Genomic DNA, 18,300 nt, shown 5'->3' on the forward strand with positions numbered 1-18,300 from the left:
ATGTATCTTAAACTCACCCCAACTAATTTAAATTTGATACTATACCACTTAATGTAAAACAAACAAACACACACACACACACACAAACCCATCAATTTATTAATGTTACTATTTTTTGCTTTACTCTCATGTCTTTCAAAATAGTTACATTAAAAATACTACTACTAATAATAATAATAATAATAATCCCCTCTACATCAGGAAATCGTTTTATTTATTTTCCAAGAATAGTTTAAGCCCATATGTATAATATGAATTTTGTGATATTTATGTTTCAACACCAACGTCTTAATTAATATAACTAGTAAGCACCAGACCTATCAGTATCTGAATCTATTTTACTAATATAATATTTATGTTTTATTTTATTAGCTAATTATTTAAAGAAATTTAGCATGATCATAAGAATCAGAAAGAAAAGTACTTCTGTAGAAACTGAGAAAGGAGCATGTTCCTATGGTTCTTCCAATATTATCTTAACTAGTATTCCATCTACCAAATCAATCCACTGCTTTAAATGAAATGTACTACAGTGATCACTCTAACAAACTTAATCATGATATCTGTCTCAGGAGTATTTTAATGGATTCCCATTGCCTGTGGAATAAAACCCATACGTCTTAGCATTGTGATCAAGAACTGTCTTCTTTTTTCCCCCAGCATCATCTCTTACTCCATTTCTTGCTTTGTCATCATTGCTCTAGCCACACAGAAATATATTCCTCTGAATAGTCCATAATCCACATCATTGATTACTTGACCTTAAGAATTTCAGAATTTCATTTACTTTTTAAAATTTAGCTCCTCTCACACTCAGGGATACCCTTTGCTCTAGAGAAAGTACTCTTTCTCTGTATTCCTACAGTTCTACCTGTTTACCCTCCATTAGAGCATGAATAACCTTATGCTGTATTTGTCTATTGATTTGTTTGTATCCTCACAATGAATTCATTATAGGCAGAGTCTGTGTTTTATCTATTAACCCCACTACCTAAGAAACATCAGGCAAACAGTAGAAATAGTAGTTGGAAAAAAATGAATACATTTGCAAATTGCTTCAGTTTGGAAATTACTTCAAGCTAACATTATCAATTCTTACTGGTTTTCTAAATATGTTGAATATATGTTATTTAGAGCTTGAAATGTGCCAAGTGCTTAGGAACATTACATTTTAATAGTGAAAAGTGGAAGGAAGATAGTATAGATTAAACTGACAATGAACTTATACTATATCATCACAGTCATAAAAAATTAATTCTTCTCATTCATATTTGAATCCATTGTATTAATAATTTTGCTCATTTTGCTAATATTATAAAACTTAACTATTATACAAAGAAATAGGTGAAAAAGAGACAGTGTGATAACATACCAAAGATACCATGGCCCAACCAGTTTTATTATAGATGAACTCCAAGTTGTTCCTTCTTAAATAGAGCAAACCACCAACAAGTGACACTAACAGGGCCAAAGCAATGGTACCAGAGTAGTTCGGTGGTCTGAAAACACGAATCTGCAAAATTGAGATGAAAATTTTAAAAGTGAAACAGAAATAATCATTTTTTCCCCAGTTACTAGCCCTTCTCATTGGATTTTTGATTGGTTTCCCTAAGGAATGACAAAGTTCAGCATTTTTCCATAAGCTTATTGTCCTTTTGTACAATCTCCATATGGAAATGTTTATTCAGATCCTTGGCTCACTTTTAAATGGGTTTTGTCTTTTCCTTATTGCTTTTTAGAACCTTATTACACATTACTAAATATAAATCAGAAAAATGATTTGCAAAATATTTCCCCTATTCTATAGGCTATCTACTCACTCTTGATGTTGTCTTTTAAAGTGTAAAGGCTATTTAATAGAAATAGATACAACTGATAGAAACTCATGATTTGTAAAGTACTTGATTATAGTAACTTTTCCTTCCTAAAAAGAACCAAGGATCTTTGGAGAGATGGCTTTTGATGTTAGGTTGAGTAAATGGGTAGATACAAGAAGAGTCTGGAATTAACTGTTAGGTCAGAAAATAAGAAAGTATTTAAAATGATGAGGCATGTCACACAACACAGGAGTCACCATGAAGGACTCCCACTAGTGAACTCTGATATAACTTAGAACCAAATTAATTAAGAATAGCAATAAATTACAAACCACGGGGGGAAATAATATGTTTTGTATTCTTTTGTGATATGATTAGTCAGATGCAGGTGGAAAAGTTCAAGATAAAAACAAATTGATTGTACTCTCAAGTTCAAGAAATAAGAGGCATCACACACCACATGAAAAAGATACCAGAAGTGATATGATTTGGATAACTTCCAAAGGCTTTGGGCTGCAGGAGGTCTCCAATTGCTTAGTACCTGACGTTGGAGTGATTATGGCATGAAAATAATATCCCCTCATGATTCATAGGACAAATACAGGAGATAATTTTTTTTAAAAAAAAACATGATCTACATAGTATGGTGGCTAAGAAAGCATAAGCAGAATCCTATATGACTAAACATTAGCCACCATACTATGTAGGTCATTTTTTTTTTAAATTATCTTTGCTAGCTGTTCAGCTGCAAATCCAATTTTTTGAAGGTCAAAATTTTTCTAAGCCAGCAGGCTATAAAAATATTCCAGATTAAAGCAAGATAAGAAAGATAACAACTAAATGAAATGATTTATTCTAGAATAGATCTTGAAAGATGGGAAAATGTTATAAAGGGTATAACATTCTAATTGGAACTACATAATAGGATCCAATAATTCTAATATGGACAGTAGCAGCTCAAATAAAATTATTATACACTGTAAATACAATTTGTCCAATTGGTCCATATGAGAGACAACTCTCTTAGATTAAATGTATACAGACCTACTGGTAAAAATGAATGCTTCTGTATTACTTTGAATATGAATACACTTTCAAAGTAACTGGTTATATTTGTTCAATGCAGAAAATAATGAAATTATTAGGGAAAAATAGCTTTAAGTCCTAGATGTTATCATTAACATCATCTCCTTCCACAATAATCAGTCTATTTCAACTTATATTTACATTTATGCTCTTAAAAAATTCTAGATCATACTATAAATACTTTCAAAACTATTTTCTCACTTGGCAGACCATGAGTTTGATCCTATAAGAAATAATCTTGCAAATCATTTTTTGGCTACACCATAGCACATTTATTGAGTCTCTTATTTTATAGACATTTGATTTATTTCCATTTTTTCCATTAAAATGAAAGCTTTTAAAAATTTTCTATGACTAAGAATCTGAATCATCCCTAATTACATCCTTAAGTTAAATTCCTAGAAGTAGAATTAAGTTAAATTACAAAAGACAGATTTATAACATATACTGTTAAAATAGTTACATCAATTTACAGTTGTAACAGCAGTATACATAAGTAGGTATTTTTTCCATATGGTTCTAAATTTTATTCCTATTTGCACAAAAGATAAAAAATTTTATCATTTGGTTTTTAATTAAATTTCTTTAATTGCTAATATTATTAAACCACTGTCAATGCATTTTCACCACCACCCCCCCCAATTAGCTTGGGTCTAACTCATGAACTCTTTAACGGTTTTTAAAATATCAACCAACCATTGTTCTAAAAATCATTTGAATTCACCTAATCAAAGTTCAGCTTATCATTCATTAGATATCAAACATAGTTTTCTCTATGCTAGAACAAATATCCATATGCAAATTTTAAAATCCTATAGACTTATTAAAATACTCTAATAAAACAAGCTCATCAGTCTATTATTACAATGTGGGGAATAAAAGCATACATGAACGTCTGTTCTGTCAGCAATCCACTTTGCTAGCTGTTCAGCTGCAAATCCAATTCTTTGAAGGTCAAAAGTATCAGCTCTCTTGGGTCTGCCTTTTGGAGGAAAATGCATAAATGTAGGAGCAGAGTTCATGTTGAGCTGTAAAACATGATAAAAAAAACACTAAATATCATCCCAACATTATCTATTGTAGATCTAACATTTTATACTCTTTTTGCCTGAATTTTGGAAACAGATTTTATTTAAAAATCCAAATGTATTTTGAGAGCTTAGTTTTTGCTTTTATGCATCCCAATGCACTGCTGAATGAAAAAAATGGTGAATTTGACTAACTTCTCTGAACTCTCACATTTAATATACATTATTAATATCCTCAACTGCATCCTCTACATTTTTACAGTCATTTCATTCTTCACCTTTCTAGAATTTTGTAATTAAGGTAAAGAAAAAGATACTGAAGTGACAGAAATATTGTGATTTTACAACATATAGAGATTATTTTGCTTCTTAACCAACTATTGAAATTTGGCAAAAATATACATAACATGAAATTAATTTCAAACACACTATAAGTAGATTTAATTTCCTATAAAATTGAAAATCTTTTTTTGTAGTAATGATTATTAAGCAATAGAAATTGATATCTTTTGTCTGAATAATTAAAATTACTAGAGATTGCAAAAGAAACCCACAATATAGTCTTTTTTCCGTTCAACATGTCTATTAATTCAAATGTCTAAAATGGTTATATCACCGGAATGTTTTCCATGGGTAATTTCCATTTGAAAAGCATACTAAGCAGAACACTATCCTATAGTAATTATAATACTTTTTAATGATAATAAGTCTAAAAATATGTATTAGATTAATTTATATTGAGGAGCAAACTACAAAAGTATACACAGATTAACATTCTGTTGCCCAGCAATTATTTTTAAAAACACTTAAAACGGAAGGCCAACAGTTAAATATAGTTCATCATTTCCTAATAATCGGAATGAAATCAAAATCAAGTCAATTTACACCCATTAGACATTAAATTAAGAATTGACATCAAGGTAAAGATACAGTAAAAGTATAGCTACCAAGAGCAACAAAGTTTACAGTCAGGACTAAAACAGCTTGTGCCCTATAAATGAACTCTGACTGCAGCTGTCATATTTACAATAACTTCCAATTTATACAGCTTTATTCAGCTCACTACAAAAGAGTTGAATACTTGACAGAAATCTATTCCAAATATTTCTCATTTTTAGTATTACAAATTCAATCAAATTTTCATTATTTACCTCCATGTTTTCTGCATTAGTACTTTAAAATTCCTACCAGTAAATAATAATATTTGGGCCAGGTATGTGGCACACACCTGTAATTCCAGAAACTCCAGGGAACTGAGGAGGATGATTGCAAATTTGATGCCAACCTCAGCAACTTAGCAAGACCCTGTGTCAAAATAAAATATCAAAAGTACTGGGGATATAGCTAAGTAGTAAAAAGCCCCTGGGTTTAATTAATTCCCCAGTACCAAAAAAAAAAAAATGCTACTATTATAGTAAGAGGTGGGATCTTTGAGAGATGAGTAGGTCACGAAACTCTACCTTTCTGAGTCAGATTAGAGGTATTATAAAAGGAAAAGCTGACTCCTCTTGTCTTATCTGTCTTTCACCATGTGATGACATAATAAGAAGGCCCTTGAAAGATTCTGGCACCTTTACATAAAACATTTATATACATTTCTGTTCATTATAAACTATCTAGTCTCATATGTTTCTGTAGCACAGAATAAGAAAACATTTAAGGAATTATTTTTTCCAAATGGATACACAGTTTAGTTTTTTTTTCTTGAAATGGTTTCTCTTCTTGCTCTTCATTCCTGTACCATACAATTTTTCATTTATTCTACAGAATTTAGATTTAACTAACTTCTGCAAAATAATAATAACAATAATGTATTTTGGGGAGATGGAAGACTGCCACGCCAGTATGATTGAATATACATTCATACACCAGGCAGAGAATTAAACATCTACTTATATTAGCATTTAATTTTAATCTTCCCAAAAGTCCTAAGAGAAAGGCACTATTATTTTACCTCTTAAAGATTAGAAGAGGGGGGATTAAAGAAAGGATCACACAATTTACAAAGGTCACACAGCCAGCTATAAAGAGGTTCACTTTGATGCAGACTCAGGTTTTCTAACTTTCTTTCTCTCTCTCTCTCTCTTTTTTGGTATCAGATTGAGCACAGGGACACTCGACCACTGACCCACATTCCAAGCCCTATTTTATATTTTTATTTAGAGACTGGGTCTCACTGAGTTGCTTAGGGCCACACAAAGTTGCTGAGGCTGACTTTCAACTTTCGATCCTTCTGCCTCAGCCTTCTAAACCACAGGGATGACAGGCATGCATAGTTCAATGCCACTCTATGATGATGCTTTTTGAACTATCTCCTTTGGATAAAAATTGTAAATTTCTCACATTTTTTTTCAAAATAACTTTTTATAAAAATTTTAAGCTAGTTCATTGTATCAGTAAATTATAAAAGTCCCTACAATATGCTGCAACCATGAGACAGATTATAAATACAGGAAGCAAATGATTACTTCAATAAGGAGATAGAGGTTTTGAAAAAAAAAAAGAAATCCTTAACATGAAAGAAACAATAAACCAAATTAGAAACTCAATATTTTGAAAACACCACCAACATATTAGGTAACTTGAAAGACAGGACCTCGGACAATGAAGACAAAATATATAATATATCTTAAAAAGAATGTTGACCATGTGCATGATAAAGGGGCCCCTAGAAGTGGAGTAGCCTCTCCACTGTTGAGCACTGGCACCTGCTCAACTGAAACTGGTTTTGCCCTCACCTCCTCATCCCCTCAATGCCTTTGTCGAAGCCCCTCCAAATTTAGGAATCCTTGTGCCAGCTCAGTAGTACTAGGCAGCTGACTATGGTACTTGTCCACACCAGGGCACAGGTACACTGGGGGATGGGGCTTTGGCCCATCCCTGACCCAGCCTAAGAAAGTATGTGGGTGTGAGCATAAGCCTGAAGTGCTCCTTTTTTAGCTAGAAGGTGGGTACTGTGTGGAGGGGGTGAGGAGGGGTGTGGCTTGACTGGAGTGACAGTTGGCAGTCACTTGACACCCTGAAATGTCTGTGGGTGTGGCACTGATAAAAGGGGGGTGGGGTCTAAGTGGAAAAAAGGGTTCCAAAAATGACTTTTCAATCGGTCCCAGGAAAAAAGATGGTAAGATAAATAGTAAAGATGGTAAGAAACCATAAGTACAGCACTCAAGATATATGGGATAACATAAAAAAAAAACTTAAAGAGTTTGTGGGATAGAAGGAGGCATAAACCAAACCAAAAAAATGAACAATCTATTCAACAAAATAATATCAGAAAATTTGTCAAACATGAAGAATGAATTGGAAAATCAAATTCAAGAGGCTCACAGGACTCCAAATGTACAAAATCACAACAAATCCACACCAAGGCACATTATAATTTAAATGCCTAGCATGCAGAATAAGGAGAGAATTTAAAACCACAAGAAGAAGGAATCAGATTACATATAGGGGGAAAACAATTAGGGTATCTGCAGATTTTTCTACCCAGATCCTGAAAGCTAGAAGGTCCTGGAACAACATATACGAAGATCTGAAAGAAAATGGATGCCAATCAAGAATCTTATATCCAGCAAAATTAAGCTTTAGATTTGATGACAAAATAAAAACTTTCCATGATAAACAAAAGTTAAAAGGATTTACAACTAGAAAGCCTGTAGTACAGAACATCCTCGGCAAAATATTCCATGAGCAGTAAACAAAAAACTATAAAAATCAGCAAAGGGGGGTATTATGCTAAAGGAAATATCAAGTTAAATACCAAAAATAAACAAATACAACCAGGAATACAAATCATGTCTCAATAATAACCCTGAATGTTAATGGCATAAATTTACCAATCAAGAGAGACAGACTGGCAGATTAGATGGAAAAAAAAAAAAGACCCAATAATATGCTGCCTGCAAGAGACTTATCTCATTGGAAAAGACATCCACAGACTGAAGGAGAAAGATTGGAAAAAAATATACCACTCACATGGACTGCAGAAACAAGCAGGGGTTTTTATCCTCATATCAAATAAAGTAGGCTTCAAGCCAAAGTTAATCAAAAGGGATAAATAAGAACATTTCATATGGCTTAAAGGAACCACACATAACAAGATATAACAATTATAAATATATATATATATATATATATATATATATATATATATATATATATATATATATGTGTGTGTGTGTGTGTCCCCCAAACAATGGAGCATCTACGTTCATCAAACAAACTCTTGTCAAGTTCAAGAGTCAAATAGGGCACAACACAATAATTCTGGGTGACTTTAACTCACCTCTTTCACCACTGGATAGATCTTCTAAACAAAAGCTAAAAAACACCCTACAGAACTCAGTAATACAATCAATAACTTAACAGACATATAGAATAGAATATTTCATCTATCAACAAATGAATACACTTTCTTCTCAGCAGCACATGGATCTGTCTCTAAAACAGACCATATATTATGTCACAAAGCAACTCTTAGCAAATACAAAAAGTAGAGATACCACCCTGTATCATAATGGAATGAAATTAGAAATCAATGATAATATAAAAAACAGAAGCTACTCAAACATCTGGACACTAAATAATATACTACTGAATGAACAAGGGGTTGCAAAAGACATCAAGGAGGCGATTAAAAAATTCTTAGAGGTAAATAAGAACACTGACACAACATATCAAAATCTCTGGGAAACTACTAAGGCAGTACTAACAGGAAAGCTCATTGCATGGAGTTTGTTCCTTAAAAGAAGAAAAAGTCAACAAATAAATGACCTACATTAAATCTCAAAGCCCAAGAAAACAAAGAATAAACCAAGGCCAAAAGCAGTAGAAGACAGGACATAATTAAAATCAGAGCTTAAATCAATGAAATTGAAACAAAAGAAACAATTAAAAAATTTTAAAAAGTTGGTTCTTTCAAAAAATAAATAAAATTGATAAACCCTTAGCTATACTAACAAAGAGAAGGAGAGAGAAAATTTAAATTACTAACATCCATGATAAGAAAGAAAATATCACGATGGACACTACATAAATACAGAAGATAATTAGAAATTATTTTGAAAATTTGTACTCTAATAAAATAGAAAGTATCAAAGGCATTGAAAAATCTCTAGAGTCATATGATTTTCCCAAAATGAATCAGGATGATATGCACAAGTTAAACAGATCAATTTCAAGCAATAAAATAGAAGATGTCATCAGAAGCCTACCAACCAAGAAAAGCATAGGACCGGATGAATACACAGATTAGTTCTACAAGACATTCAAAGAATTAATACCAATACTTCTCAAATTATTTCATGAAACAGAAAATGAGGGAATACTTCCAAACTCATTCTATGAGGCCAATATCACCCTGACTCCAAAACCAGAAAGAGAACATATCAAAGAAAGAAAACTTCAGACCAATATCTCTAATGAACACAGATGCAAAAATTCTCAATAAAATTCTAGGAAATCAAATAAAAAAACATATAAAAGATGGTGCACTATGATCACGTGGCATTCATCCCAAGGGTGCAAGGATGGTTCAACATAAGGAACTCAATAAATGTAATTCATTGTATCAATAGACATAAAAGAATCATATGATCATCTCAATAGATACAGAAAAAGCACAACAAAATACAACACCCCTTCATGTTCAAAACACTAGAAAAGCTAGGGATAATAGGAACATATCGCAACATTGTAAAAGCTATCTATGCTATGTCCAAGGGCAATATCACTCTAAATGAAGAAAAATTGAAAGCATTCCCTCTAAAAACTGGAACAAGACAGGGATGCCCTCTTTCGCCTCTTCCATTTAACATAATTCTTGAAAACTCTAGCCAGAGCAAAATTAGACAGACAATAGAAATTAAAGAGATGTGGATAGGAAAAGAAGAACTCAAACTATCACTATTTGCCAATGACAGATTCAATATCTAGAGGATCCAAAAAATTCCACCAGAAAACTTCTAGAACTAATAAATAAGTGCATTTGGCAAAGTAGCAGGATATAAAATCAACACCTATAAATCAAAAATATTTCTGTACATCAGTGACAAATCCTCTGAAAGAGAAACTAGTAAAACTAACCCATTTACAGTAGCCTCAAAATATCAAATAAAACACTTGAGAATCAACTTAATGAAAGAGGTGAGAGACCCCTACGATGAAAACTATAGAACACTAAAGAAAGAAATTTAAAAAGACCTTAGAAGAGAGAAAAATCTCCCTTGTTCTTGGATAGGCAGAATTAATATTGTCAAAATAACCATACTACCAAAAGCGCTATACCAATTTAATGCAATTCCAATCAAAATTCCAATGACATTCTTCATATAAATAGAAAAAGCAGTCATAAAATTCCTCTGGAAAAACAAGGGACAAGAATAGCCTAAAACGAGTAGACATTTGGACTGGAAGCCTTGGCTCTAGTAGTCAGATTGGATACAAATTATTAACTGCAGAAAAATAGCTGATTAAGAGCTAGAGACCTGAGTGCTAGCAGATGAATTCAAATTCTAGGTACACATTACACTCACATTCTAACTTTGAAAAAGTAACTATCTCTTTATACATTAATTTCCTCATCTATGAAATGAAGACATAATCTCTCTCAAATTGGTCACTGTGAAGCCAAATGAAAAGAATATATCTGATGTGGGAGGCTGACTAGCATGTGACTGGGTCCATCTCCCCAGCTGAGTGGTGTGGTCATGCTGCTAGACAGCCTGGATCTTCTAGGGTTCCAGCCACTATGTCTCCTGCATGGGTGTGCCTTCTTAAAGCCCCATGGGTCAAGCTACGCTCACCTGTTCCTTTGCAATATTACTCCTTGCCCTGTTTTGAATAGAATGTTCCATGGAATCACCTTTTGTGTGTCCCCTTCTCTTACACTGCCCTTGGGTGTGGCCTGCCTATATGTCAGTCAACCTGCTGACAGCAGACATCATGAAGCTAGACTCAGCCCCTTGAAACCTGACCCCTTGCCTCATATAAATAGCTTCTCCTCTATAAAAGGGGTCAGCACATGGTCTCTTCTCTCTCTCTCTGTGCCCAGGGACCCTTAAGGTCAGAGGAGTTCTCACAGCACCCCCAAAGATAAATGTATTTCTATCTCTTATGTGGTATTTCGAGCAACCCAATTAGCCCAGTTCCCCTGGAGTGACCCCTGAGTGTTTTAGTTGTGAGCAACCTGCAAGTGATGTCCCTGGGTGAGTAAAAGATCTAAGGGCTTAAGCTGCCTGAACAAAAGCCATAATCCGAAGCACTCAGCATTAGCAAGGACAACAACACAACTTGACAACATCAATGGCAACTAGCATCTGTATACCAAATCCAATATTTTGTTTATAGAGAAGACTGTAAAGGAAGTTACATTCTTCTACTTTGCTGCCACAACAGATTAAGAGGCTTAAAAAAAATAGAAGTTTGTTTTCTTACATTTATGGAGACTGGAAGTACAAAATCAATGTGCTGACGAGGTTTGGTTTCTGATGAAACTTCCTTTGCTAGCTTTGCTAGAAAGCAACCTTATTGCTATGATGTGGCCTTTTTTCTGTGAACATGCACTCCTGATGTATCCTCCTCTGTTATGAGAACATCAGTGCTATTGGATTAGCAACTTACCCTAATGGTTTCCTTTAACCTCAATTACCTCCTTAATCACCTTACCTCCAAATATAGTCATGTTGTGATTTATGGCTTTACCATATGAATTTGGAGTGGGATAAAATTCAGTCCATAACAGAGAGAAAACACTTTTAAATAAACAATAACTTATATTAAAAATATTTATATTTATCACAATGGAGAAATTAGGTTAAGTAAAATTTCTATTAGGTTTTATACAAAATATCATAAATTTGTGCAAAATATTACCTAGACCACATATAATTAAATAGAAAAATAATATTAATGCATGTAAATTGCCACTGTATGCTGATAAAAACACATTTGCTCTCCAATACAAACTTCAAAATGTGTTTACTCACAATGGCTGAAACTAAAATGATAGAGATAATATTAACTATAACTTTAACCAAATGATGTATTTTATTTTAACTACTTATTATATTTATTAACTTAATGAAATATAGTTTTATCTGGCAAGTAAAAATGTATCAACTATAACCAACTATACTATGTAGTACCAAAATGAAATACAACTTTTTTTTACCTGTTGAAAAACATCTGTTCCTTCATCATAGTCCACCATACTGAAAAACAGTTTGTTACAAAAAGCAGATGAATAACGCCAGGAGTTAGCCAATATTTGGTATTCTTCATTAGCTTGCCTAAAAAGGTAATGGAGCAAATAGAAAACATATCAATATTCAAATAAAAAAGTCTCTAATAGGACAAGTAATCTAGAGCAAGAACTGACAAATTCTGTATGAACTGCAAGCTAATAATACAAGTATGGTCTACAAGATAATGTTTGTAAAAATAAATAAGTAAATAGAAAAAAGAAAATATTTTATGATATGAAATTACATACAACTCAAATTTTGCTGCCCATTAATAGTTATATTGCAGTGCAGTCATACTGACTGATTTAAATATTTCTTAAGGCTACACTGTAAGGTAAAGGTGAATAGTTGTAACAAAAACTGCTGGGCCAAAAGTTTGACATGCTCCTTTAAAATTTACCAACATTTCTTCAAGGGAATAAAAACATTCTGTGGCATTTGCTATACATATATATGAAATTTTTCAATAATTTTCAGTAAAAGGCACAGAGCAATTTTTAAAAATACTTTTGAGTTTAACAGAACAACAAAAATCCTAAGAAAATGTAAAGTTTTAAACCTATAAATACAGATATACTTCACCTTTATGTATTTATGTAAAAATGCTTTTAATAAACCTAAAATTAAGCACCAATTTCTCTGAGTACCTAAACCAGCTACCACAAACCTTTTTCTAGGATAATATTTATTCCTGTATTGAACCCATTTTTATTGAACATTTACCAATTTTCCAGATGATGATATTTCCTACTAGATCTAGGGGGAGGAGAAACAGAGAAATGGCTTTGCAGAAAGAACATAATAGAAACCAGAAGCAAGAAGTTAAAAAAAAAGAAAAAAGAATGCTTCTTCTATATAGTTAACTATTCTCAAGTGTTTCTCTCGTTCTCTTCCCCCCAAATATAAGAAATACAAAGGTAAAGTCCCAAACAGACTGAAACTAGCAGCAGATAAGAAATTTAAAGAAATATTTGGAAAACAACTAGTGGAACAGATTTGATAGAGAAAGCTACAATCTAAGAGGCAACTACAGGACAGTAAGAAATGAGGAAAAATACTAGATTCATAAGCAGCAGAGTCTAGAGATAAAAAAAAATGATCTGAAAATAAGGGTCTTATAAATAAACTTCTACTATTTGTATAAATAGTACACACAAACTTTTGCCCTCCCCAATCCCAGTGTCAGCTTTTCTATTGTTTAATGACCAGATTAGAAAAAGAAATCATCAGATATAAGAGGAAAACCTCACATAATTTTAAAACAAATTCTCCAAACAAAAGCAGATATCATAGGTCAAAACACTAAAAAGAAAATGCTAATAGACTTAGAAAAAGTAAAAGACAAATATAAATTCTTGTGAAATAATACTGTTGAGTCGGAGACAGACGAGAGAGTGAGAGAGAGAGAGAGAGAGAGAGAGAGAGAGAGAGAGAGAGAGAGAAAAGAAAAAAGAGTTTATTACTTCATTTTTGTTTGCATTAGTTCTCACTGCCCCTAATCTCATAGAGTAACACAAAGGCCCATCATGGATGCCTACACTTAAGTCGCCTGTGTTACAGGAGAGAAACACTGAGTTTGGGAGGACTGTTAACAAGCCTGTGCTCTGTGCTTTAGTTGTCTGAGACATCTAACTCCTTAAAGCTTATCGCTATACACAAAACCCTGAGAAACTGCACAGGCAAAAGAGCAGCCAGGCCTTTCGTGGCCTACCCAGGAAAAATGTGCAGGATGCTCAGGGTGCATGGTACACATATTTGTCCAACCAACAGTATTCACCCCAAAAAGAAAAAAAGATGTAAAAAAAATGAAGGAAGAAAAGGAATAAAGGAATATAAGAAACAAAGTAAAAGATAGCTCAAATTAAATATGAACATTAGAAGATAGTTTTTAAAAATTCATAGAACAAAAAAGACAGAGGTAGAATGTAAGTGGAAGAGGGAAGAAAGTAACCTGGAACTATAATCCAATAAACCACCTCAAAACAAGTCTAAATGCATAAATAACAACAACAACAAAAACAAAAATAGATAAATGAGATTATGCAGAACTAAAAAGCTTCTAGGCAGTATAGGAAATAATCGACACAGTGAAGACACAACCTACAGAATGGGAAAAAATATCTGGAAACTATCTGACAAAGCATTAATATCTAGACTATATAAGGAACTCAACAGCAATAAAAAAAATCAAATAGTCCAACTTAAAAATGGGCAAATAAATTGAGTAGAGTATCTCAAAAGATGCAGACAAAAGTCCTCCACATCAGTAGAGATACAGGAATGAAATCCAAACCACATTCTGATATCTCACCCAAGATATGGCTATAATCAAAAAGATAAAACAAGTTCTCTCGAGGACATAGGGAAAAAGATATCCTTAGACATTGTTGGTAGAAATATAAATTAGTAAAGCCACTATGAAAAATGGTGTGGTGATGCCTTAAAACAAAAAAGAAAGAAAGAAAAGAAACACAACTATTGTGTGATGCAGCTATCCCATTCATGAATTTTTATTCAAAGGCAATGAAATATTAACTAGATACCTGCTCTCCCATATGTATTATAGCACTATTCAAAATAGCCAGGATATAAAATCAACCATTCATTAATGAGTAAAGAAAATACAGTAGATACACACAATGGAGTACAAGTCAGTCATCAAAAGGACACAGTCCTGTCATTTACATATGAATACAACTGGAGGTTCATAATGTTGAGCATTAGGCAAGCACACAGAAACAAGGACCAAATATGATTTCACTCATATGAAGAATATAAAAAAGGTAAACTGACATAAACTGTTAGCAGAATAATTATTATCAGAGGGCAGAGGGTGAGACTGGGGTTTATGAAGAAACTGCTTAATAATTTTTATTTATAGCTAAATAAGAGATATGAATGTTGGTTTTCTATTTTGCATTATGATTATAGCTAATAGTAATGTATTAAATAGTCCTAAATAGCTAGAGGAAAGAATTTTGAATTTTATCATGAAAGAATGATATTTGTTTGAGAAGACAGGCAATCTAAGTATCATAAACTATATGAAAAAATATAACAAAATACCCTCTCGTACATCACAAAATATACAAGCATTTTTATCAATCAACAAAAAAGCTTTTTAAGACATTCTTTGGGAGGAAAAAAGAAACAGATGAAGGTTTTAGATATAATTAAAAGAGACTACACCTTCAAATTAGAATGATTTCCCAGGTTTTGAATAAGAGGAATGAAAAAAAAGACCAACATCAAGAAACACTGTGATATTTCAAAACACTGGATTAACAGAAGGTTTTAAAGTTTTCACAGAAAAAAAGTTCATAACTGGCAAACAGTAAAATTGGATGTTTGGTCACTTACAATATTAGACTCTGACAGATAAAACAAGTCCTTCAGAGTTCTGAGGAAATATTTTCCATTTAAAATTCTACAATGAGACAATCAAATTTGAAATAAACATGTTGAAATGTAAGGGATCTAAAGTTTACCTCCTGCACATTTCTTTAGGAAATTACATTAAGACATAATCAAGAGAAAAGACAGCATAATGAAAAAGTGAGAAAACATGAGACAATGAGAGAAACATTTTCAGAGAGGATGAAAAAGCAAGTAAAAATGTGGTGAGATAGGAAAGGTAGAAGATGTGTAAAAAAGCTGTAATCTAATTCTGAAGCTATAAAGTTGTCACTACAAATTAGAATAGGAATTTAACTGTACATGTAGATGAAGAGAATAGATGCTAGACAATAATTAAAATCAGAAATTGCTTTAATATTTACTATATTAAGGAAGACATATTTGCTACCACAAAAGGAAAAGAAGCAAACAATGAACATTAAGAGGCAAGGTCAAGAAAAGAGGCAAATTAAAATGGAGCATAATTTCCATCAATCGGTGAAGAAAACAATTAGTTATTCTGAATGCTGTCTTTTGTTTGGGGCAGGTGTCATACACAACTGTCCTACAGAAAAGTAGGACATAAATATAACCTCCTATTTTTTAAGGAATGCTATTATGTGGAAATACATAACGTAAGTGCTGTTTATATTTTTTCACATTTGTTAATTCTCTCTATAGACAGGGAACAGATACATTATGCTTAAACTCTAGAATGAAAATGTATTAACTATGACAATATAGAAGTATTGCTGACAAAATTTGGCAGGTGAAAGAAAAAGAGAAGAAATGATCGGGAAGGTTGTGCTTAATGATCTTTATGTCAAAATCAGAAAACCAAGAAGTGTCAGCTACAGTTAATGGACAAGAATGCTATTTATTGTTACAATGTTAATCAAAAGCAGAAATAAAATGTAATAAAAATCAGAAGAGGTGAGAGGATTTAAATCTTAACCTATCACAGCAAGAAATGTAAACATAAGTTCACTATATTAAATATTGCTTTAAGAATAAGATTTAGACTATAATCCCAGTGGCTCAGGAGGCTAAGGCAGGAGGATCACGAGTTCAAAGCCAGCCTCAGCAACTTAGAGAGGCCCTAAGCAACTTAGATCCTGTCTCAAAATAAAATATAAAAAGTGCTAAGGAGATAGCTCAGTGGTTAAACACCCCTGGTATCAAAAAAAAGGAACAAGATTTAGAGACATGAGGAGAAAAACAAAAAGAAAACACAAAAAAACAACAGTAATCATTTCTGCAGATCTTACAAACAGGTGAGTTGCAACAGTCAAAGACTGCAGTTCTTCATTTTAGTTCCTTTTTCTTTTCTTCTTTTATTAATTAAAAAGGAGCATGCAGTATAGCTGATGATTAAAGATGATTTTAAGAAAACTGAATATGAGCAGTGCTATAATCTGAGATTACTTAGCATAAAGTAAATATTTTAAGGACACAATTTTCTCAAAGCATAGTACAAAAACTGATCACTGTAAAGAATACTGTAAGATTGCATTTTGCTTAGTACATAGAAATATACAAAGGATAGATTTTGTAATATTTTCTATGAAAATGGTCACAAATTTTGAAAATACTGATAGTTTAATAAGATTTAAATCACTGCTAATTCCCTGAAAAAATATTTACTGAGCATGAAAAAGAAAGGTTAAGCTAGTCTCCAAGGTCTCTGCTCTTACAGAGTTGATGTTTTAGAAGGAAGACACATAATAAATATCTAAATGAATAAATAAAGATAATTAAAAGGTAAGATATATGCTGACAAAAAATAAGTAGTATGACAGAGAAACTGATGGTGTAGTCTTAAAAGGGTGTTTAGATGATGCCACTAAATGTGAAATCCTAAGAATGAGAAAGAGTCATCACTGAAAACAGCTGGAAAGTGAACATTTCAGACATCAAGAATAGCAAGCATAAAGGTCCAAAGAGGGAAAGAACTTAAGATGCTGGTACAATGAAGCTGACATATGAATGAAAATGTGCTGTTTCTTAGTGGAATACATGTAGAATGAATAGCTTAGGCCCTCTCTAAGTGCTACTGTTCCTCTTACAATCCTACAATAAAAACTGAATCAAAACCAACATAAGTCCTAGTTTGTTTTTATTTCTGTCCAATGAAATACAATATTACTGATAAGAATTCATCACTAATTATTAAAGGAAAAATATATAATTTCACACAGTGAATTAGCATGGACAACATCTGACATACTAATAAACCTTAAGAGATACCAATACTACTATTAAGCAATACTACAAGGATAGCATTTTAATTAAGAAAACAGTATATAAACAAAATTGCTTTATTAGGGTATTTCATTAAAAGCATTTTAACTTTTAAAATAAAACCTAGGAAAATAGAAAATCGGCAAAAACTAGCATCCTTGTAATAATATACAACAAAATAAAAATGTTTTAATTTCAACAAATTACCAGGATGAAAGTAACCCTAGTTTAGATTTTTCAACATCTGTGTATAACATCTTATTTTATAACCTGAGACAGGGATAACCTGGGATAGACCTACAAAAATCTAGTAAGTATACATTCATGCATTTATTAATCCACAAATCCATATTAGCACAAGTGATTTGCCTGGTAATAATACTGGAGTGAATAATAAATACAAAGTCCCTGATCGATCTCAAGGAGCTTACATTCTTGTAAGAGTCTGCATGCAAATAAACACCAAGTATCAGATAATCATATATACCT

The 18,300-nt window shown here is 32.4% G+C and overlaps 1 protein-coding gene across 5 annotated transcripts in view; it reads right to left on the reverse strand.

Annotated features, from left to right (window-relative positions):
- Positions 1 to 18,300, reverse strand: part of Tusc3 (tumor suppressor candidate 3) — a 317,327-nt gene that overhangs the window by 218,216 nt on the left and 80,811 nt on the right. For all 5 annotated transcript variants that reach the window (XM_078031095.1, XM_078031092.1, XM_078031093.1 and 2 more), the window contains exons 3-5: positions 12,102 to 12,219; positions 3,791 to 3,931; positions 1,373 to 1,513 (exon numbers count right to left, since the gene is read on the reverse strand). In XM_078031095.1, coding sequence (XP_077887221.1) covers positions 1,373 to 1,513; positions 3,791 to 3,931; positions 12,102 to 12,219 — 400 coding nt within the window. The remainder of the gene's footprint in view (positions 1 to 1,372; positions 1,514 to 3,790; positions 3,932 to 12,101; positions 12,220 to 18,300) is intronic.

This window comes from Ictidomys tridecemlineatus, chromosome 14 (genome assembly GCF_052094955.1).
Source record: "Ictidomys tridecemlineatus isolate mIctTri1 chromosome 14, mIctTri1.hap1, whole genome shotgun sequence".
In the NCBI taxonomy this organism is placed as follows: domain Eukaryota; kingdom Metazoa; phylum Chordata; class Mammalia; order Rodentia; family Sciuridae; genus Ictidomys; species Ictidomys tridecemlineatus.